The following is a 22,894-nucleotide window of genomic DNA, read 5'->3' as shown; positions in this document are numbered from 1 at the left end:
GAGAGACAGTGAAACTCTCCTGTTCTATGAGCAGCGGGGAAGTAAAATCCTATGACCAGTCCTGGTATCAGCAAAAACCTGGCAGTCCTCCCAGGTTCCTAGTGTATTACTGGAGCAGCCCAAACACGGGGTCTGGAGACCTCAGCCGCTTCTCCTCTTCCAAGGAGAGCTCCCGAAATACATGGTACTTAACCATCAGCAACACCCAGGCACAGGACGAGGCTGACTATTATTGTGCTGTGTGGTATAGCAGTGGCAGCGTGTTCCACAGTGCTGCAGTCCTAAGAGGAACTGAGACAAAAACACACCGTGCAGACCAAAGACACGTTCTTTGGATTCTCATGGTTTCTCTCGTTCTTTCACTGGGATTCCTTTAGGTCAGTGGCCTTGTCACCAAAACACCAAAACACACAGGATCCACCAAAACACATAGGATCCTAAGTCATTTTGATGTACACAATAATGCTTACAGTGTTCCCAGTCAAGGTGATGGTGACACTTTCAGGATCTTACCAAAAGAAAAGTCACAAAGGAGGTGCCAACAAGCAGCCACTGGGAGGGATGCTGTACTGGGGTGAATATAGATTCTGCCCCCCCCCCCGAACAGGGGGAAGAGGGACAGGGAACATACCAGGACAGGAAAGAGCCCATGTAAAACTGGGAGCCCAGGTCTAGTAGGCAGGTAGATCTGGGCCCCACGTCTGGGCAGGGGCACAGATCTACCTGCTCAGAAAACCAGCCATGGAGGCCAGTTCAACCAGGAACCAAGGTCTACCCAACTGGTACATCTGGACTTCAAGTCCAGGTAGGAGCCCAGGTCTACCTGCCCAGCGAACCTTGGCCACAGAGGACATAAAAGTTCAACCCGGAGCCCAAGCCTACCTGCCTGGGTTAAAGCCACACCCTTAAAGCCACATCCTGCTGAAAATGGAGGCATGGATTTTGCATTCTGGTTTGGTCGCTTGTTTCGTTTAGAAGCCTTGCAGAGAATTCCATGGTAATCTAGAATGGTCACTTCTAGGTGATCTGAAGGGATGAGTTGCATCAACAAACAAACCCACTGAAACCACATTCAACCTGGGCTCTGGAACTGACCTGGGCTCTGGAGTTGATAGTGGTGCTCATGCTCTCCCGAGACACAAACAGTGGATTCCCTCCCCCTGGTTGGACTAAAGAGAGTTGGCACTTAAATGGTGCCTCTTTCCCCAGCTAGGAGGGCATCAAGCATTAAGTTTCACCCTCCCAATGAGCAGTCAGCAGATTTGCATGCCAAGGTTTTCCTTCTCAGTGATGATGGTTTAAGAAAGAGCAGCTCAGTGAAAACCACCCAAGACCCCTTGATTCTAGGAACCACTTTGCTTGGAGATTCCACCATGGCCCAGCTTCTGCTACTGCTCACTCTCCTGACTTACTGCTCAGGTGATAGAAGATGCTCCTGTTCCTCTTGGTTCCTCTTGTTCTTCTCTCATGCTTCCGCCACTCACCTTTTGCTGATTTGCTCTCTAAACAGGTTGATGTTATTTTCAGTAAATATTATTAAACATAAACAAAACTTCTTTGGTTCCCCTCTTCAGGGTCTCTTGCCCGGTTCACCTTGGCACAGCCAACTTCACTCTCCACATCCTTGGGAGGACCCATTCAAATTTCTTGCAGTGTCAGCAGTGGCTTCACCTTGGGAAGTGTCTTCTGGTACCAGCAAAGAAATGGCAGCAGCCCAAGATACCGCCTCAGGTACAACACAGACTCCAACAAGCACCAAGGCACTGGGGTCCCCAGTCATTTCTATGGTTCTAAGGATTCCTCCAAGAAAACTGGCTATCTGACCATTGCCAATGTCCAGGCTGAAGATGAGGGTGACTATTACTGTGCTGCTGGTTTTAGCAGTGGCAGTAGCTTCTCGTTCCACAGTGATGCAGCCCTAAGAGGAACTGAGACAAAAACACAGTGCAGTTCCATGACTCCTTCATTTGATCCTCGTGGTTTCTCTTGAATGTTCACCAGACGTTCTGTCGATCTTTTGCCTTGTTAACCAAAAACAAATCACGAAGCCACTTTATTGCACATAATAGAGGTCATGCTGTTCCCAGCCAAGGGGTTGGTGGAGCTGTCAGAATGGGGCAAAAAGACCCTGGGAGATACCCCAAGCAGCCACTTGGATGGATTCCTCCACACTCACCAGCTATTTGACCATCACCAACGTTCAGCCAGAGAATGAGGCTACATAATACTGAGCTGCTTGTGTTAGCAATACCTAGAGGTGTTCTTAAACCTTCCTAATTTTTATGCAGATTTATTTTTTACCCCAAGGAGGAAAAGTGTGGAAATTGCTTTAAAAGTGTACTAGTTAGGTGAAAGAGGTCAGCAGATGCAGCCAAGGTCATTACCCCCCACCTTTTTCTTTGCAGCCGTCCCAATTTGTTTTTTGTTTTGTTGTCTGCATATTTGGGGTTTTTGTTATTGTTGTTTGTACAAAAATGAGAAGCGCAGAAAGTGGTGTTAAGTGTTTTTATTTTGCTATCACCAAAAGTCACACCTCAGTAGCTTTGTGTCACCCACAGTGATAATTATTAACAGTATTTATATACCGCTTTTCAACTAAAAGTTCACAAAGCGGTTTACAGAGAAAAATCAAATAACTACATGGCTCCCTGTCGCAATAGGGCTCACAATCTAAAAAGATGCCAAAAGAACACCAGCAGGCAGCCACTAGAAAAGACACTGCTGGGGTGAGGAGGGCTAGTTACTCTCCCCCTGCTAAAAAAGAGGACACCCACTTGAAAAAGTGCCTCTTACCCAATTAGCAGGGGTTAGAAGAAGGGGTTAGAATGTCAGAAGGCAGGACCAAAACATCTCATGCTGGAAGGATGAAGAGTCTTTGCTCTCTCTCCACTCCCTTTGGCTTCTTAAGGCGTTTTCAGAAAACCTCTCAGACCAGGGAGCATGAAGGGTGCAACCTTTATTAGTCTTACAACACGACACCAGCGGCCATGCATGTGGACACAGGCAGCTGTCTGTGAGCTCCAATCATGTACTGAAGCCCGGTATCCCCACACTTCCACCTGCATAGATTTCCAATGCCTTGACTCCATAAGAACAGCCCCACTGGATCAGGCCATAGGCCCATCTAGTCCAGCTTCCTGCACCTCACAGCGGCCCACCAAATGCCCCAGGGAGCATACCAGATAACAAGAGACCTGCATGCTGGTGCCCTCCCCTGGTATTCTGACATAGCCCATTTCTAAAATCAGGAGGTTGCGCATACACATCATGGCTTGTAACCCAGAATGGATTTTTCCTCCAGAAACTTGTCCAATCCCCTTTTAAAGGCATCCAGGCCAGATGCCATCACCATGAGTGACTCCATGAGTCTGAAGAAGGAGCCTGCAGTCTACGGAAGCATCTGCTGGACTGAAGGGCTTTGGTTTCCATGTACTGGGAAGACTTGCTTGATTTTAATAGGCAATATTCCAAACTGTGCTGGGGGGAAAAACATATGGGAGGGTGAAAATCCATCTCTACAACTTGTGGGTTCCCTCAAATTCCCAAGAAATAGCAAGACCTCCAGTCTCCCCTACCTTTTCCAGCTCATTCATCGGGTCGTAGGCCTGCCTTCTCTGCCATATGGCAAAAAGAAGCCATTCAGGTTCAAACATGCGCCCACAAAATTCAAACCAACTTTGAGAACAGCTCTTTGCACATGCATCAGACGTGTCAGTGGCTCATTCATTATAAAAAAGTAGCCTCTTTGTCAGCGCTTCGATCAGAGCGATGCTCTTCTAGAATGCGGATGAACACAACAAAGGGTGCTGCAGTTATGGCTTTGGGCACAAGAGGGTGCCATCTACCTGCCACTGTATGGCAATGTATTAAAAGGATTGTTCAAATGACCTTCACCTTAAATAAACAACACCTTCTCAACTGCACTTGTGTGACAAACTGTGACTCCCGACACCTGCATCCTTTCGAGTGTCTCATACAAACAGGACAGGAGACTGACTGCTATGAGGCCGAGACATGGGCTAGAAGATTAGAAATAACTTCTACATGCTATCTTGGTGTCCAACCAATACATTTGTGCATCACCAAGGTCTTGAATGGTGGTAATGAAAGTTCTGGGAATGTGTGGGAAAGTCTTTATGGAGCACTAAGGATTTTCTCTGTATGTTTTTAAACTGTTGGTATTCAAAGCTTCTTAAGAACCATGCTGGTTTACAGTAAAGGTTTACCTCCATTAAGTCCAGTGTTCTATTTCAGCTGCAGTAGACACAAGGGGAATCTGGTACACTGCTCCTTAGCATGGAGGTTTCACAGAACTGACAGTTATACCTCCGAATAACCATATGTTCCTTAAATGTTGGTACTTGCTGGGCCGCAAAGTGCTTTCTGTACCTGCGTGTATTTCAGGGACATTTTAGTTCATAGTTTCCCTTGAATAACTCTAAAGTCATGGAAATGTGTGGCCCAAATTACATAAACTATCGGTCATAGAATCATGGAATCCTAGAGTTGGAAGGGGTCTCAGAGGTCATCTAGTCCAACCCCCTGCCTTAGGCAGGAAATTCTCTTAGAGCATCTCCAGCTTGTGCTTGTTGAGCCTCTGCTTGAATAATCTAATCTCTATCACTAGATCTCCCACATATTTGAAAAGTTGATGATGGGAAGACCCAGAAACTCAGACCCAGACCCAGAAACTGTGGTGGGCCCCTCATTGGTGCACTGGGGTCTGGTTAATGCCTGATTTGACCAACTCTTCACGGCATTCCTGAATAATGCAAAGATGATTTTTTTAAAAAGTGACTCAGTAGTCACAGATGAGGGGCTGATGTGCAGTCAATCCAACCAATGAGAAGGCGGATATTTGCATGAACGCTTCAGGGGTTTTTTAAAGGAAAGATCCAGAGATCAGCCTGATCTGCTGTGATTCACCAAAGCCTTGCAATTTGGTGTGGATTCTCCACCATGGTCTGGACTCTGCTTCTGCTCCTCGGCTGCTGCTCAGGTCAGGAAATTGCTTTCCTTCCATTCCTTTGACTCCCCTGATGCATCCATTCTCAAACTGTGAATTGCATTGCCATCTCCTTCAATGTTAACTCTTTTTTCCCGTATCAGATGTCATCTCTGCCTGGACCCTGACTCAGCCAGCGTCCCAGTCTGCCTCCCTGGGAGGCACTGCTCAACTCTCCTGCACCATTACTGGTCTCACTTTTGGATACGCTTGGTGGGTTCAGCAACCAGCAGGAAAGAGCCCAAGATTCCTCCTCAAGTATACTGTAAACTCCGACAAGACAGAGCGTGGTCCTGAGTTCTCCAGTCGTTTCTCTGCTTCTGTGGACTCCACCAAAAAAAATGCTTATTTAAACATCACTGGCGTGGAGGCAAAAGATGAAGCTGATTATTACTGTACTGCATTCTATCAAAGTCAGCGACACGGTGATGAAACCAGAAGGGGAACTGGTGCTAAAACCTCCTCCTTCCTGTGCCTCTCACTCTGCAGACTGCTGAAGACCAATCCTACTGGTACAGCAGGATTGCACAGCCCATGCTGTATCCAGCAGTGAAACTGGAAAAGCCAATGATCACATCACAGGTTTGCATGAAGTGTTTTTGAAACCTGGCAGGGAACGGCCCTCACTTTGGGGAGGGCGAAAGGGAGGCAGTGGTGGCCACTCACAGCTGTGAATCTTCAGATTGAGAAGAGACCAAGAGGTTCTTTTGATCATTGTTTGAGTTCGATTGCACCTTCATCCCTCTTTGCTGGTGCAGCTGCACCAAAAATGAGCACAGTACATCCTGCGGAGGGGCAGTGGATCAAGAGGTTTTTGTTAGGGGAACATAAGAACCTAAGAACAGCCCCACTGGATCAGGCCATAGGCCCATCTAGTCCAGCTTCCTGTATCTCACAGTGGCCCACCAGATATCCCGGGGAGCACACCAGATAACAAGAGACCTCATCCTGGTGTCATCCCTTGCATCTGACATAGCCCATTTCTAAAATCAGGAGGTTGCACATGCACATCATGACTTGTAACCAGTAATGGATTTTTCCTCCAGAAACTTGTCCAATCCCCTTTTAAAGGCATCCAGGCCAGACGCCATCACCACATCCTGTGGCAAGGAGTTCCACAGACTAACCACACGCTGACTAAAGAAATATTTAAATCCTGAATGTGATTTAAATCCTCTGATTCCCTCATAAGCTTCCTGTTGCACATTAGGAGCCCAATCGTATGCATGTCTACGCAGAAGTAAGTCCCATTAGATTCAGTGGGGCTTACGCCCAGGAAAGTGTGGATAGGATTGAGTTGTCATTCTCCCTAGACCTGCATATGCAATTTCACTAGTGCCAGCCCAAGGAGAGAAAGCGGGTGGGGAGGCAGCAGAAAAGGGGAAGGAATACAATACAAACTCAGGAGGTTGCACATACACATGATGGATTTTTTTCTCCAGAAATTTGTCTAATGCACTTTTAAAGGCATCTACGACCGATGCCATCACCACATCCTGTGGCAAAGAGTTCCACAGACCAACTGCACGCTGAGTACATGGTCAGTGTGTACTATACGCTCCCTACCTATCACTTCCTCACATTCTCCGCTGGGTGTACACAGCTGTGATGACTGATCTGGAGCTCTGCTACCTTGCGTTCCATCGACAACCATTCTGCAGCAGCATCAGTCTCCTCTCCTGTGGCCCCCATGTAGAGCAGCACAAACTTGCATAGGATGGGCTGTTTATCTTTTAATTTCCCCAGTATGGAATTTGCCCCTTACGGATCTTCTTAATAAGGGACAAACATGGCGGTGCCCACTGCGACTGAAGATATTTACCCATCTGGACCCAGAAATCAAATCTCTGCACTTCAGAACAAGGTTTCTCTCTGTCCTTGAACCACATTTTTATGATTATGAAGCATGGCCCCTCTTTTGTACCTTCTGGAGAGGCATCTCTAGGGCTTGTGTCACCTGGTGTGAGATCTCATTGCTCCACCCCCGTGATGGAGCTCCTCCTGCACCACACCATACAGAATAAAATACGATATCATACGCATAGCTTAAATGCAGTGGCATCACTAGGGATGACGTATCCCCCATTTGTTTTTTGTTTTTATTGACTCATTTTAATAGATAGTCCAACCAATCAGTAACCAACGAAACACCAGTGACCAACTTGATGACACTCACAGCCCAATCTGAGTTTCCCGGCGCCTGCTGGAGACGTGGCACCAAATCGTCTACCACTGCTGGGATGCAGCCAGGGGTCTCCTCAGGGGAAGCTGACTTCCCCCCGTGGAAAGCCCCAAGCTCTGCAACGGGGCTTCTCAAGGCTAAACTGGCTATTTTGCGGACACAGACTTTCTGTGTCAGGCTGGAAGACGCGGCCAGTTACCCAGTTCACAGAGATGTGGACATGGGAGAAATTCAGCTCTCTCAACATGGTTGATCCCCCACCCTGGGGAGAGAGAGGTTTTTGTCTCAGTTCCTCATTAGAATGCACCACTGTGGAGCCTTCTGCCACTGCTATACCAAGAAGCGCAGTAATAATCGGCCTCGTCTTCAGCCTGGATGTTGCTGATGGTCAGATAGCCAACGTCCCCTGAGAAGGACACAGTGAATCGTCCTGGAATTCCTTCCCCCCTGCTATGGGTGCAACCGGCACAGCCATAGATCACAAAGCGAGGGCGTTGTCTAAGTGTCTGTTGCATCCAGCCATATTCTTTGTCCCAGCTCCCACCACTGCTTTTTGTGCAGGAAATGGTAGCTGTTTGTCCCAGGGACGCAGACATGGAGGCGGGTTGAGTGATTGTTGGTTGAGTGATTGTTGCCTGAGAGTGGACACCTTGAAAGAAAGAAAGAAAGAAAGAAAGAAAGAAAGAAAGAAAGAAAGAAAGAAAGAAAGAAAGAAAGAAAGAAAGAAAGAAAGAAAGAAAGAAAGAAAGAAAGAAAGAAAGAAAGAAAGAAAGAAAGAAAGAAAGAAAGAAAGAAAGAAAGAAAGAAAGAAAATTTCTTCGTTTGTACATTCAAATATCACAAGGCTGCGAACATACAATACACAGAGTGCTTGCTGTTGGTCCATCAGTCTACACAGAGCTCAATCTCCACACCCTTACCTGAGAGGTATTGGAGAAGAGCAAGGAAGCACAGAGCCCAGATCATGGTGAGCTCTTGAGAGGAATTTGACCCTCTGAACAAAGCGGAAAATGAGATGGGACTTGTTCCCTCCGGTCTTAAATCCCACTCAGTGTCACGGGAGCCATTCATGCAAATTTGTTCAGTGCTCATTGGCTCATCGTTCTGCTGGGAAAATGTGTTGCTGCAGCAATATTCAGTGATCATCTGGTGGTTTTGCATCAAAGAATTGTCTCGAGAGATGGGAAAGTGCATTTGTTTTCTCGTCTTATAAAGCTGGAGTGGGAGTGTAGATCACCCCAGTGAAGGGAGAAACTTGAGGGACAATGTGATGTTCCCAGCTGATGCCCAGAATGCTTCCTTCATCTGGAAGTTTCTTTACCTTTCTGTGTGAGTCTAAGAAACTCAAACGCAGATTGCTGCTGATGTGTGAAGCTTATTGGCTTGGCCCTGGGCAAGTCACAAACTTGGATCTAGCCTGCTTCACAGGGCTGTTGTGAAGTGCTCAATCTACTCAGAACTTCTTGGGGAATGTTTTTAAATTAAATACATTAATTAAATATATATGAATTATCTTTTTTGCTCTAAAAAACCCTGGGTACAATGGTGTAGGAAGTCCTTTTTTAAAATAAATACATTGTTAAAAGTGAAATTATATACATATACATATATGTGTGTGTGTGTGTGTGTGTATACACACATAAGAACAAAACAAGGGCCCCACTGGATCAGGCCAAAGGCCCATCTAGTCCAGCTTCCTATATCTCACAGTGACCCACCAAATGCCCCAGGGAGCACACAAGACAACAGACACAATCTGTGTCCTGGTACCCTCCCATGCATCTGGCAATCAGAGGCAGCCTACCTCTAAAACCAAGAGCTTGCATATACCTACCATGACTTGTAACCCGTGATGGACTTTTCCTCCAGAAATTTGTGCAATCCCCTCTTAAAGGCATCCAGGCATCCATACACACATATACATACATATATACATTATATAAATCATCTCTTTATTTATTTATAGAAATAATATAAATAATATAAAATAGAATACAAATAAAAATATACTATAAATATATATCTGTAAATAATATAGATAACCAAGAAAGTATCAAAAACTATGAAAGGTCACTTGTAGCCATAAAATCAATATCACATGAGGAATAACCACCTGGCTATTCATTATAGCCCCAGGATAGCCACCTGGCTATCCATTTCATATTGCCACCTAAGATGAAGCTACTTTGGCAGGCTTCTCGGAAGGCCAGGTGGCTTGAGTCCTCCTGCCACTGGTTGGCAACCTTCAGCCTTGAAAGACTATGGCAGAAGCCTACAGCACCCGGTATTCCCAGGCGGTCTCCCATCCAAGTACTAACCAGGCCTGACCCTGCTTAACTTCCGAGATCGGACAAGATCGGGAGATAGTGTTCAGTATAGGGCAACCTTACAACCTTACAGTATAAGATTGGCAACCTTTAGTCTCGAAAGACTATGGTAGAAGCCTACAGCACCCAGTATTCCCTGGCGGTCTCCCATCCAAGTACTAACCAGGCCTGACCCTGCTTAGCTTCTGAGATCAGACAAGATCGGGAGATAGTGTTCAGTATAGGGAGATGGTTGGCAACCTTCAGTCTCGAAAGACTATGATATAAGCCTACAGCACCTGGAATTCCCAGGCAGTCTCCCATCCAAGTACTAACCAGGCCTGACCCTGCTTAGCTTCCAAGATCAGACAAGATCGGGAGATAATGTTCAGTATAGGGAGATGGTTGGCAACCTTCAGTCTCCAAAGACTATGGTATAAGCCTACAAGCACCCGGTATTCCCAGGCGGTCTCCCATCCAAGCACTAACCAGGTCTGACCCTGCTTAGCTTCCGAGATCAGACAAGATCGGGAGATAATGTTCAGTATAGGGAGATGGTTGGCAACCTTCAGTCTCCAAAGACTATGGTAGAAGCCTACAGCACCCGATATTCCCAGGCGGTCTCCCATCCAAGTACTAACCAGGCCTGACCCTGCTTAGCTTCCGAGATCAGGCAAGATTGGGCATGTGAGCTGGAAGCAAGGCAATACCTATTTTTCTCCAGACTTTTTCAAGATTTTGCATTTATGCTTCATTTAGAACCGAACTTATAATCTGCAAATTCTTGTTCATTTATTATTATTTTGTTGTCAACTGCTTTAATTTAAAAAAATAAAATATTATTTCCATGGGCATTGCTTGCACTCGGTCCATCACTGATCCTTTGATGCCTCACATTTGAATGTGTGAACTGACTCTCCGGAAAAGCAAATGGAGATGATTTACCCTGGTTCAAAGCAGATACATTGGAGTGGCTGCAGGATGCTGGGCCAGATGGACTTTGGGCCTGATGCAGGAAGGGCTCTTCTTTAATCCATTGTTATCTAATGGATTTGAAGCATTCCTTGTGCTGCTGCTGCAGTGGCTACCTCCCTATGCTTGCATATTACAACACAGTCTCATGGCAAGCCATCACCATCTTGGTATCAACACCAGAGTGGCCATCACTGGTGCCCCTCTGCTCCAGCCAGGAAATCTGCAAATAAAGTAGTGGGACTACAAGCAAGCGGGGCCAGCCCATCCATGGGATGAGCTGCAGTAGTTACTTTTAACGGTGGATGGGTCCTGACAGCACCCAGCAACCACTGATCACCTCCACCACTGCTCCACCTTGTCTCCATTTGCAGCTCCTCTCCTTCCTCCTTGCTCTTCCCCTTGGTATTTTGCAACAGAGCAGCAGAGCTGGAACAAGGAAGCCAGGAGAAGGACTGCCCCACTTTTCTTTGGGGGAGGGGGTTTGGGGATAAGAGAGGAGTTGACTGGTGGCTTACTTTCTGAAAACCTGGGCTCTACTGCCAGTCCATGATGACAATATTGGGGTAGACAACCCAAAAGTCTGACTCAGGGTCCAATCCTATTCGGGCTACACCAGCTCAGCACTGACACTCAGTGTGGCAAACGTGCCATAAGGCATGTCTACGACACTCTGTGCAGGTCCGACACAGGCACAAGTTCAGCGTGAGCCCATGCCAATCCAGTGCTGGCGGAGGAGCGATGGCCACCACCTAGAGCTCCAGGTGATCATCGGGCAGCAGACTTGCTGAGATCAACTCCAAAGTCCAGCTAATCTAGTATACTGCTTCATGCAGTGGCCAATAGATGCCTCTCAGACACCTAGAAGCAGAGTTCCTACAAGTTCAGAACTCCCTGCCCTGATTGGCAGCACCTCTCAATCTATGGCAAAATAATGCAGCAGTCTACTGATAGCTCCGAGTCTACCTTCTTCCCACCTCAAAGTAGCTAGGAACTCACTCACCACGCTCGAGCATCAGGGAGTTCATTTGAGCTGTTGACCTTTTTTTTAGGGTTAACCCTACTCTCCCATGTCTCCTTGCTCTTCCCATGTCTCCTGCCCAAGTTCACTTCTTGCTGTCACCCTGAAATGCTGGACAATTCCCTTGCTGGACAGGGTCTGACACTGGATGGCCCCTACTGAACAGCTCCCTTGCAGGAGCTCACTGACATGGTCAAACTGTTCTCCTATCTGTCCAGAATGGTGTTGCGCAGACAGACGGGTGTTCAGCCCACCAAAGGGTGACCAATGTTTCTTATTCTTCATTCTTCTTTACTTATTCTTTAGGAATAACTATTAAGAATCCCTGCTTAGCCATGAAGCCTCCTGGGTGACCTTGATCCAGTCATTATCTCTCCCCCTCACCTACCTCACAGGGTTGTTGTGAAAACAAAAAGGAGGGAAGGGACCACGTAGGCTACTCTGAACTCCTTGGAGGAGTAGCGGCATAAAAATCTGAATAAATATCCCTCCTTCTTCTTCTTCTGAAACCCAGCGTCCAATCCAGGGCTGATGCAACTGGGGCAATGGAGTACGCAGTGGGTGAGGTAGTCATGAAGGCCTCCACAAGGTTAGGGAATTTTGGTTCTGTTATCTTGGGACTGCATTGCAGCTGCATCAGCACTGAAAACTTCGATAGGATTGGGCCCTAAGCTGTTTATGTGGCAATCAGACTTGCTTCCAGAATCGAGCCACATACAGTTCTTTATTAACATATCCGCTCACCTGTCATGATGTTTCCCCTGGGGGCTGGGGATAAGAATAGGCCCTCAGTTTGGCTGTACTTATCGTGAGAGGCGACTAAACAGCCACCGGGTAAATGGGACTCATCAGCCTGGGAAGGCAGCTCATCTGAGAGAAGGAAAACTCTGACCCCAAACCTCCACTGCCTTGTGGCTACATCCAGTTATGGAAAAGGCTTCAGGAGTCAACCTCGAGGCAAAATCCGGAGTCGGAGTCCCTGAGGCAGTTCATGGCTGAACACAGTCACGTTCTGGCAACTCCTGCGACGCCACTGGAACCAACCGTATTGGCCTCTGCCTTTCCATTGGACCATTTCAGCGACGTGGAGAGGGGGGATTTGCTGCATGGGTAACAGCCTATCCTCCATACCTACTTTACCCAGGCTTCGTGCACTGGAGAGGACACTCTGTTCCAGAACCACCATTCAGAGCGTGACACCATAGTCTTCCAAGACTGAAGGATGCCAACAAGAGTCACCTGTCATGAATCATACAAAAACATGAGATGGACGAAGGCAATGCAGTTGTCTCTTTTCCCTTGTTTGGCACCAACTTATGCTGAAAAGAGGGACAAACATACTGCTTTCTAGCAAGAGAACATACCAAATGTTCTTCTACCAGGAGAGAACTAGGTTTGGATATGTCTCTCCTACCTGGAGAGAACTGGTATATCAATGCCTCTCCAGAATCTTCCACTGAGATATAATCTGAGAAGCGATGAGGTGGAGCTGGAACCTGGAACCTTTGGCATGCAAACCATGTGCTCAACCACTTGAGCTCTGGCTCCTCCCTACAGGAAACCTCACAAGGGCATATCTGTGTGATCACAGGAACCAATGAATGAGCATAAAAGCCATGGGTGGGTGTTTCATCCCAAAGTATCAACAGAAGGAGTAGGTGCTGTTCTCTGTAGGTTTTTCTTTCCCTCCTGCAGACCTGAAATCTTGCCATGTTTTGGGGTCCTTACTTTCTTCTCCTGGGACTGTGCTGCGGAGGTGAGTCGACTAATGCTTATTTCATTATGGAATAAATAGGAACTCGATCCAGATGGAGGTTTGGTTGATTGAGGTTTTGGCTGAATTGGTCTGAAACATTTTCTGGATGGTCTTGCATTCTTTCTGAAAGGGCAAAATCACAGTGTGACTTCAGGAATCTCAGATGGCAACTGTTTTGGGTGAGTGTCTTTCACAAGAGGGTATCTACAAGTCTCAGGACTATTTGTGTGTTGGCACTGGCCCTTTGGAACCCAAACAGCACCCATATCATGAGCCCTCAATCATGGTTAAGCCATTGCTCTTCAAGAAAGCTTCTACTGCCAGATGTTGATTCTGTTATCCATCCATCCATCCATCCATCCATCCATCCTTCTCATATCTATCTATCTATCTATCTATCTATCTATCTATCTATCTATCTATCTATCTATCTATCTATCTATCTATCTATCTAATTTATATCCCGCTTTTCTATCCAATGAAGAGCACTCAAGGTGGCTTTGTTATTTGATTGCTTTCCTTGTTTGACACCATTTATGGCTATTAATGATTTTTTTATGATTATTGATATTTTATTGGTTATTTATATGATTTATAATTTCTTTTTGTTTTAAAAAGCCCTGGTACTATAGTAGGAAGTCCTTTTTTAAATAAATACATTTTTGAAAATATTCCCCAAGAAGTAGACTTAGCACTTCACAACAGGCCTGCGAGGTAGGCTAGACCGGAGTTTGTGACTTGCCCAGGGCCAAGCCAATAAGCTTCACAGATAAGCATCAATCTGCACTTCTCAGATTCACAAAGAAAGGTGAAAAGACTGCTCAGTGCTTAGTCACCTTGAAATCTGTTTGTAATTAATCTGTTAAATGAGACTCAAGATTGACTCTTCAGTTCAGGAATTCATGGAAATGGGAACAGTAGAGAAGATGCAATCCTGTGCACACTTACTTCGAAGTCAGCCCCATTGACTATAATGTGACTGACTTCTGAGTAGACATGCCTAGGATTGGGCTGGCGGTTGTAAAGCAAAACTATAGCAAGGTTGGATTCTATGTTTGTCCAGTGTCATCAATTGCCCATTTTAATCCTGGGTTAAATTAAAGGGGTGTTTTCTGAATTTACCTTCTAAGGTTGCTGCTCACAGCCTGTGCTGACTCAACCATTTGCAGCATCAGTATCTCCCGGCCAGACTGTGAAACTGCCCTGCACCCTGAGCACAGGTTATGTGATCGATAAGTATGTGGTCTTCTGGCTCCAGTTAAAAACTGAGGGTGCCCCCAAACTCCTCTGGAGATACAAGTCTGATTCTGAACAGACCAAGGGCTCTGGGGTCCCCGATCGCTTCTCGGTCTCTAAGGACGTCGAGAGCAAGACCTGGTATCTAACCATCTCCGGATCTCTGCTAGAAGACAGCGCAGATTATTACTGCCACACCTGGCATGCCAACACTTACCACAGCCACACAACTAAATGGGGAAGTAAGACAATATCTCTTCCTCTACCAGTCTGCCGGCAGCAGGGAGCTCTGAGCAGCCTAAGAAACATCTCTGAAATGAAGCTGAGCTTCATCGGAAGCCTAAACATCAGAATGGAGCTCAGGGTCATTATTTTGGAGGAGATGAGCTTAATGCAGACTGAGTCCTACACATCTCCACAGTTACTGTACACCAGTGGTTCTCAGACTTTTAACACTGGGACCCACTTTTTAGAATGAGAGTCTGTCAGGGCCCACCAGAAGCGATGTCATGATCAGAAGTGACATCACCAAGCAGGAAAATTTGAACAATCTAAGAGCACAAGCCTAACCAGGTCTACTCAGAAGTAAGCCCTATTTTGTTCAATGGGGCTGACTCTCAGGAAAGTGTGGTTAGGATTGCAGCCTAGGGCCTACCCACACATACCCAGGAGTAAGACCCATTGACTATCATTGTTAAAAGCATATACATAGCAGCTTGTTAAAAGTACAGGTCTGTAACATTGCCCCACATGCAGTCACATCCCATGGTAGCATCAAGTCTAATAGATTAAAAATAAAATATTGAAATGAAAGGGGAGCCACCTGAAATTGGCTCGCGGCCCACCCAGTGGGTCCTGACCCACAGATTGAGAAACACTGCTGTACACAAAAGCACTCTAGCCACAGAGCCAAGACTCAAGCAATCATGGCATTTGCATTTATGACCACTAGATGGAGATGTTGGCCCACCAGAAGTTACAAACTGGGTCATGGCAGGAGATTATTCTCCATACTACTTTTTTTTTCCCTTGTGATCTTGCTTTTTTTGTACATTCTTTTTTTAATAAACCAGAACATGGTCAAACAACAACAGACCCTGTGCACATTTTTAAATTAATTCATCAGCTATAACAACTAGGAAGCTTGTGTAGCTGAACACCTCCAGCCTAATGGCAATTGCTTGTCCAATTTAGGGCACAATCCAAACCCCTTATGTCAGTGCTTTCCAGCACTAACATAAGGGCAATGCAGCTCCGAAGTAAGGGAACAAACATTCCCTTACTTTGAGGAGGCCTCCGCGAGTGACACCCAACTGCAGGGATGCAGCACATGTCCCATTGGCACCGCTATGCCATTTAACATAAGAACATAAGAACAGCCCCACTGGATCAGGCCATAGGCCCATCTAGTCCAGCTTCCTGTATCTCACAGCAGCCCACCAAATGCCCCAGGGAGCACACCAGATAACAAGAAGACCTGCAAGGCCTCCTGGGAATTGTAGTTTAAGAACATAAGAACAGCCCCACTGGATCAGGCCATAGGCCCATCTAGTCCAGCTTCTTGTATCCCACAGTGGCCCACCAAATGCCCCAGGGAGCACACCAGATCACAAGAGACCTCATCCTGGTGCCCTCCCTTGCATCTGGCATTCTGACATAGCCCATTTCTAAAATCAGGAGGTTGCGCATACACATCATGGCTTGTACCCCGTAATGGATTTTTCCTCCAGAAACTTGTCCAATCCCCCAGAAACTTGTCCAGTTCTGGAAAGCACTGATATAAAGGGTTAGGATTGCACCCTTAGACATATTTCCTACAGAGAAACCATCAAAGTCTGGGTTGCTGGCATACAACAACAACAAAGTCTGGGTTGCATGCTTCATCCGGGTATACAAACCTTAAGACCTTTAAGGCACACCCCAGCAGCTGAAAGTAAGTCCAGTGGATGACTGGGACTTCTGATTGAGCCATTTATGCTCAACATTGCACACACGCAACAAGGATAAAATGTCTACACCTGTGGACTGGGCAGAAATGGGTTAAATACTATTTAGTGGTTCTCAAACTATGGTTCCATGGCCCACCAGTGGGTCACGGCCCAATTTTGGGGGGTTTGTGAAACTAACAGGGTAGATTAGGTTATGTGGATTAAGGGATGAACAAACGCCTACTTGGGGGAAGCGCTGTGCTATATCACCATTATAACCACAGAGGCACGAGAGGCTGGCATACTGAAACGTTTTTTAGGTGGGCCCTGATGCTTAAACGTTTGAGAACCGCTGATGTAGAGGGTTGTGCAGTTTGTCCGTGCATCCCTCAGGCTCAAGTCACTCTGCTGGGAATTCCTGCTGCACCTCAAACACTGTCCAAATGGCCACCACCTTGGTGTGCATTTCAGTCTTCATTGTGGTCCTGAGGAAAGCAAAAGGGTTTAACTTTAACATTTTAAATGCTCTCTGTTTGGTGCTCCACTTATAGCCCAATTTTGCTAACTTGAACCAGTGGAGCAGTGGCATCACTAGGGATTGAGTCATCCAGTGCAGGAGGCCAGTGTGTCACCCCCATGATGGTCCTCTTCCCATGCTGTGGGTGGAGCAATGCCCTGGGCAGTGGTCACGGTGACACACAATTGCCCCCTTCACTGCTTGTTTGGCTATGGGGTGGGGATGAGATTGGCTGAACCAGCACGCACCATATCCTATCCCCCTTCCCGGTCCTGTTCCACCAACATGGATCATCTAGAACTTGCACCATCAATATCACTGGTACAGACCTGAGTTGACCCATAGGGGTGGCTGGAGCTTTTCCCAGGAGACCTTCTGCCTGCTAAATTCCCACAGTGTGGGGAAACTGGGTGTTATTGGATTGTTATTTAGATAATTTTGCTGGTATCATTATGGATCCAGAGCCTTCTTATCTACAATGCTATTTGATTGGTTTTTAATTTCATACACACACGTTTGCATAAGAAGCTATAGATATAGGATTTGATATTTATACCTGCAATTGGTAGTACGGACATCTATTCATTCAATCAATAATGGCATTAAAATAGGTCTTCTATCTGGTTACTTAGGGGAAGTTTAACGATATTTTCATCCGTTTTAAACACAGATAAGTTCCCTTGCTCCTTTAAAGGGATTCCCTCCTGCAGGATGAATGTTCTTTTTTTTTTAAAATGTGATTAAGCAGGATGTTGGATCCACTTTCAAATTAATGGGCAAGTTTGAGGTCCCCAAAGCTCCAAATGGAAGCACCTCTCCCATGCAAAACACAGAAGGGCCCATCACCGTCCTCTGTGCTTTTCATACGTGTGGGTGGGGAGATGGGGAGGGGAGAGATACTGGAAAGGAACTGATTTGAATGGCCTGGGCAGGTGCAAGGTCCCAGGAAATAAAAAGGGAAAGTGGAGGGGGTCGAGCACTCAAAGACTCTTTGGCTGGAGGAACTCAAGCTCCTCTCTCTCATCCCATCATGATCTGGCTGGCCTTCCTCCTCGTTCATTGCTCAGGTAATACAAAGGGAAGTTTCTTGGTCTGAGTCGCTTCTCCAGAGCTTGGAGAAACAGCCTGAAATAAACAACTTACCAGTACCACTTTCTTGTAGAATGGTCTTCTTCTTTTTTCAGGTTCCTTTGCCCAGTATGTGCTCAGGCAGCCTCCATCGGTGTCAGTGTCTCACCAAAAAAACACCCAAATCACTTGTTCAGGAGACAACATTGGGAGGAAAAACGTGCACTGGTATCAGCAAAAACCGGGCAAGCCGCCAGTCCTCATTATATACGATGATAGTAGCAGACCCTCGGGGATCTCAGACCGTTTCTCCGGCTCCAACTCTGGCAACACGGCCACGCTGAGCATTGCCAGGGCCCAAGCAGAAGACGAGGGCGATTATTACTGCCAGGTGTGGGACAGCAGCATGGCTCACAGTGACACAGACAGAGGGGGAAGCGCGACAAAAACCTCCCTCCAAGCATTTCTTCCTCTTTCCAGTTGATGCTGCAGAGTTTGTTCGGCCCCCAGCAGTACAGACTCAGGTGCCTCCAGTTCAGGGAAAGACCAGTGTGAGGTAGAAGATCTCATTCTTAGGAGCAGAACCAAACTCCATCCACAGGCTCGGAGACTCTGCCCACTTCTTTGGCCAGCCTGAACTCCCACACATTATACATCGACCCCCTCTAGTGCTGCAGTTCTTTACAACCCAAAACAAGCACTATACTTAAAAGCCTGGGTCGCAGCTCTCATTTCTTTGAAGGACCATGACATGTGTTTCAAAGCCAAAGCAATAGCTTCTTGCGCCCTGGCAGAATAGTTGATGGAGACCCAATTGCACATACTTCCCACATTTGTTTGCGTGTTCCTAGGAAGGCTGATCAGAGAAGAGTTCTTAGAGAGGCTTGTACGCACAGGTTTAAATACTTACCTGTACCTGTAATACTTACCCTGCAAAGCTGTAATTCTGGCTTGAGCACAGAGATTGTGGTCCACATTTAAGGTGCAATTCATGAAAGTGGTGGGCGCATTTTACCAAGCAAAGCAATGGCTTGTTTCACGCTGGCAGAGGGATGAGTTACATGCACATACTGTACACGTTTAGGGCGCAATCCTAACCCCTTAGTGCTTTCCAGCACTGACATAAAGGCAGTGCAGTTCAGAGGTAAGGGAACAAACATTCCCTTGTTCTGAGGTGGCTTCTGTGAGTGACACCCAACTGCAAGATACAGCACACCTTCCATTGGCACGGCTATGCTAGTGCTGGAAAGCACTGACATAAGGGGATAGGATGCGCCCTTATTTGTTTGTTTGCTTGCTTGCTTGTTTGATTTCCATATTTTAATACCTCCCTTCCTCCTAGGAGCTCAGGGTGGTGTACATGGTTCCTTCCCTCCTTTTGTCCTCACAACAACCCTGTAAGGGAGGTGAGACTGAAAGACAGTGACAGGCCCATGGTCACCCAGGAAGCTTCGTGGCCTAGCAGGGTTTTGAACCTGGATCTTCCACATCCTGCCCCCCAAACACTACACCCTCCTGGCTCTCACATATTTGGTACGTTGATTGCAAGTCTACTGGGGAACTCTGATCAGACTGGGCTTCATGCAGAGCCATTTAGAGCGGGGATTAAATATTCATGTACTGTACATTCCTACATGTACTGAGTGGCTACAGATAGCGGAAGTGTTCAGGATGAAGGTTCCTGGTGCCTCCTCCAGCCTTGCAAGACATCGTGATGACTTCACTACAGCCTGCCAACAGCCCAGCCGGACATGACAGGAAGGTGTCATTCTTTAACACCAGGATGGAATCCCAGACATCTAATACTTCTTGGCTAGCAGCCTGGATGGCCAATTCCATGCCTATGCAACAGACTTGGAATGAAGGATTTATTTTCATGGAGCTCCCATGATCAAACTAAGCCAGAGGGTCATTGTTATGGAGGAGACGGGCTTTCATGCAGTCTCCACACCTATGAACCTGTACAGAGACACCTGCCAGTTTGAAAAATGCTTTTTTGTGGCTGAACCAAAGAGCTCCAGTAACCCTGGGGCATGGACAGCTATGGCCACTAGATGGCTGCATCACACCAGCCATTGAAAGTTAGAAGATCCTCTCTGCACATTGGACTGGGAGAGGGCAGAGGATTAAAATCCAGCCCAATTTGCTGTCTTGTGAATTTAGCCTTTGTATGATTCTCCAGTGAACTTCTTGTGGTTCGACAGTTTCAACAGTCTGGGCTGTGAAATTGACAAGGGGTTTGAGGGATCAGGCACAGAATGGGAGCACACGAGTTGGAGAGGAGGAAGGAACTGTGACATGGTGGGATTTCTACACACCGGGGTGTTCCTATTTATTTTCAGGCTGTGTCTTTCAGTCAGATGATCCTCCTGGCGGTTTAGCAGAGATGAAGAGGATGCCACAGCAGCTGCAGCCAGGTCTGTTACCTAGAAAGGGCAGTACAGAAAGCCTTCTCATCTACAATGCTATTTGATTGATTTTTAATTTCATACACACACGTTTGCATAAGAAGCTGTAGTTATAGGATTTGATATTTATATCTGCAATTGGTAGTACGGACATCTATTCATTCAATAAATAATGGCATTAGAAATAGGTCTTCTATCTGGTTACTTGGGGGAAATTTAACGATATGTTCATCCGTTTTAAACACAGATAAGTTCCCTTGCTGCTTTAAAGGGATTCCCTCCTGCAGGATGAATGATCTTTTTTTTTTAAATGTGATTAAGCAGGATGTTGGATCCACTTTCCAATTAATGGGCAAGTTTGAGGTGCCCAGAGCTCCAAATGGAAGCACCTCTCCCATGCAAAACACAGAACGGCCTATCACCGTCCTCTGTGCTTTTCATACGTGTGGGTGGGGAGATGGGGAAGGAAGAGATACTGGAAAGGAACTGATTTGAATGGCCTGGGCAGGTGCAAGGTCCCAGGAAATAAAAAGGGAAAGTGGAGGGGGTCGAGCACTCAAAGACTCTTGGGCTGGAGGAACTCAAGCTCCTCTCTCTCTCTTTCCATCATGATCTGGCTGGCCTTCCTCCTTGCTCATTGCTCAGGTAATATAACGGGACATTCCTTAGTCTGAGTCACTTTTCCAGAGCTTGGAGAAACAGCCTGAAATAAACAACTTATCATGAAACTTAGCATTTTCTTGTCTTCTTTTTTTCAGGTTCCTTTGCCCAGTATGCGGTGAGGCAGCCTCCATCCGTGTCGGTGCCCCTGCAACAAACCATCCAAATCTCTTGTTTAGGAGACAACATTGGGAGCAAGAGTGTGCACTGGTATCAGCAGAAAGAAGGCAAGCCGCCAGGCCTCATTATATACGATGATAGTAGAAGACCCTCGGGGATCTCAGACCGTTTCTCCGGCTCCAACTCTGGCAACACGGCCACGCTGAGCATTGCCAGGGCCCAAGCAGAAGACGAGGCCGATTATTTCTGCCAGGTGTGGGACAGCAGCATGGCTCTCGGTGACACAGACAGAGGGGGAAGCGTGACAAAAACCTCCCTCCAAGCATTTCTTCCTCTTTTCAGTTGATGCTGCAGAGTTTGTTCGGCCCCCAGCAATACAGACTCAGGTGCCTCCAGTTCAGGGAAAGACCAGTGTGAGGTAGAAGATCTCATTCTTAGGAGCAGCACCAAACTCCATCCACAGGCTCGGAGACTCTGCCCACTTCTTTGGCCAGCCTGAACTCCCACACATTATACATCGATCCCCTCTAGGGCTGCAGTTCTTTACAACCCAAAACAAGCACTATACTTAAAAGCAGCTCTCATTTCTTTGAAGAACCATGACATGTGTTTCAAAGCCAAAGCAATAGCTTCTTGCGCACTGGCAGAATAGTTGATGGAGACCCAATTGCACATACTTCCCACATTTGTTTGCGTGTTCCTAGGAAGGCTGATCAGAGAAGAGTTCTTAGAAAGGCTTGTACGCACAGGTTTAAATACTTACCTGTACCTGTAATACTTACCCTGCAAAGCTGTAATTCTGGCTTGAGCACAGAGATTGTGGTCCACAGTTAAGGTGCAATTCACGAAAGTGGTGGGCGCATTTTACAAAGCAAAGCAATGGCTTGTTTCACGCTGGCAGAGGGATGAGTTACATGCACATACTGTACACGTTTAGGGTGCAATCCTAACCCCTTAGTGCTTTCCAGCACTGACATAAAGGCAGTGCAGTTCAGAGCTAAGGGAACAAACATTCCCTTGTTCTGAGGTGGCTTTTGTGAGTGACACCCAACTGCAGGATACAGCACACCTTCCATTGGCACGGCTATGCCAGTGCTGGAAAGCACTGACATAAGGGGTTAGGATGCGCCCTTATTTGTTTGCTTGCTTGCTTGCTTGTTTGATTTCCATATTTTAATACCTCCCTTCCTCCTAGGAGCTCAGGGTGGTGTACATGGTTCCTTCCCTTCTTTTGTCCTCACAACAACCCTGTAAGGGAGGTGAGACTGAAAGACAATGACAGGCCCATGGTCACCCAGGAAGCTTCGTGGCCTAGCAGGGTTTTGAACCTGGATCTTCCACATCCTGCTCCCCAAACACTACACCCTCCTGGCTCTCACATATTTGGTACGTTGATTGCAAGTCTACTGGGAAACTCTGATCAGACTGGGCTTCATGAAGAGCCATTTAGAGCGGGGATTAAATATTCATGTACTGTACATTCCGGTGTGGCTACAGATAGCGGAAGTGTTCAGGATGAAGGTTCCTTGTGCCTCCTCCAGCCTTGCAAGACATCGTGATGACTTCACTACAGCCTGCCAACAGCCCAGCCGGACATGACAGGAAGGTGTCATTCTTTAACACCAGGATGGAATCCCAGACATCTAATACTTCTTGGCTAGCAGCCTGGATGGCCAATTCCATGCCTATGCAACAGACTTGACATGAAGGGTTTG

General features: G+C 46.7%; 1 protein-coding gene, 1 pseudogene and 1 gene segment (V, D, J or C); 2 read left to right on the top strand and 1 right to left on the bottom strand.

Moving 5' to 3' along the window:
* Positions 1 to 1,373: 1,373 nt before the first annotated feature.
* The window catches only part of LOC136634314 (immunoglobulin lambda-1 light chain-like), a 120,195-nt gene continuing 98,674 nt past the window's right edge, over positions 1,374 to 22,894 (top strand). The window contains exons 1-2 of the mRNA XM_066609793.1: positions 1,374 to 1,419; positions 18,108 to 18,406. Of these exons, the coding sequence (XP_066465890.1) occupies positions 1,374 to 1,419; positions 18,108 to 18,406 (345 nt within the window). The remainder of the gene's footprint in view (positions 1,420 to 18,107; positions 18,407 to 22,894) is intronic.
* On the bottom strand, positions 9,457 to 9,579 carry LOC136635020 (5S ribosomal RNA; annotated as a pseudogene).
* Positions 20,975 to 22,255, top strand: LOC136634316 (immunoglobulin lambda variable 3-9-like). The segment is given in 2 exon segments: positions 20,975 to 21,044; positions 21,158 to 22,255. Coding segments are annotated over 2 exon segments (405 nt in total).

Source organism: Tiliqua scincoides, chromosome 14 (genome assembly GCF_035046505.1).
Source record: "Tiliqua scincoides isolate rTilSci1 chromosome 14, rTilSci1.hap2, whole genome shotgun sequence".
NCBI lineage: Eukaryota > Metazoa > Chordata > Lepidosauria > Squamata > Scincidae > Tiliqua > Tiliqua scincoides.
This window is presented reverse-complemented; position numbering and strand designations above follow the sequence as displayed.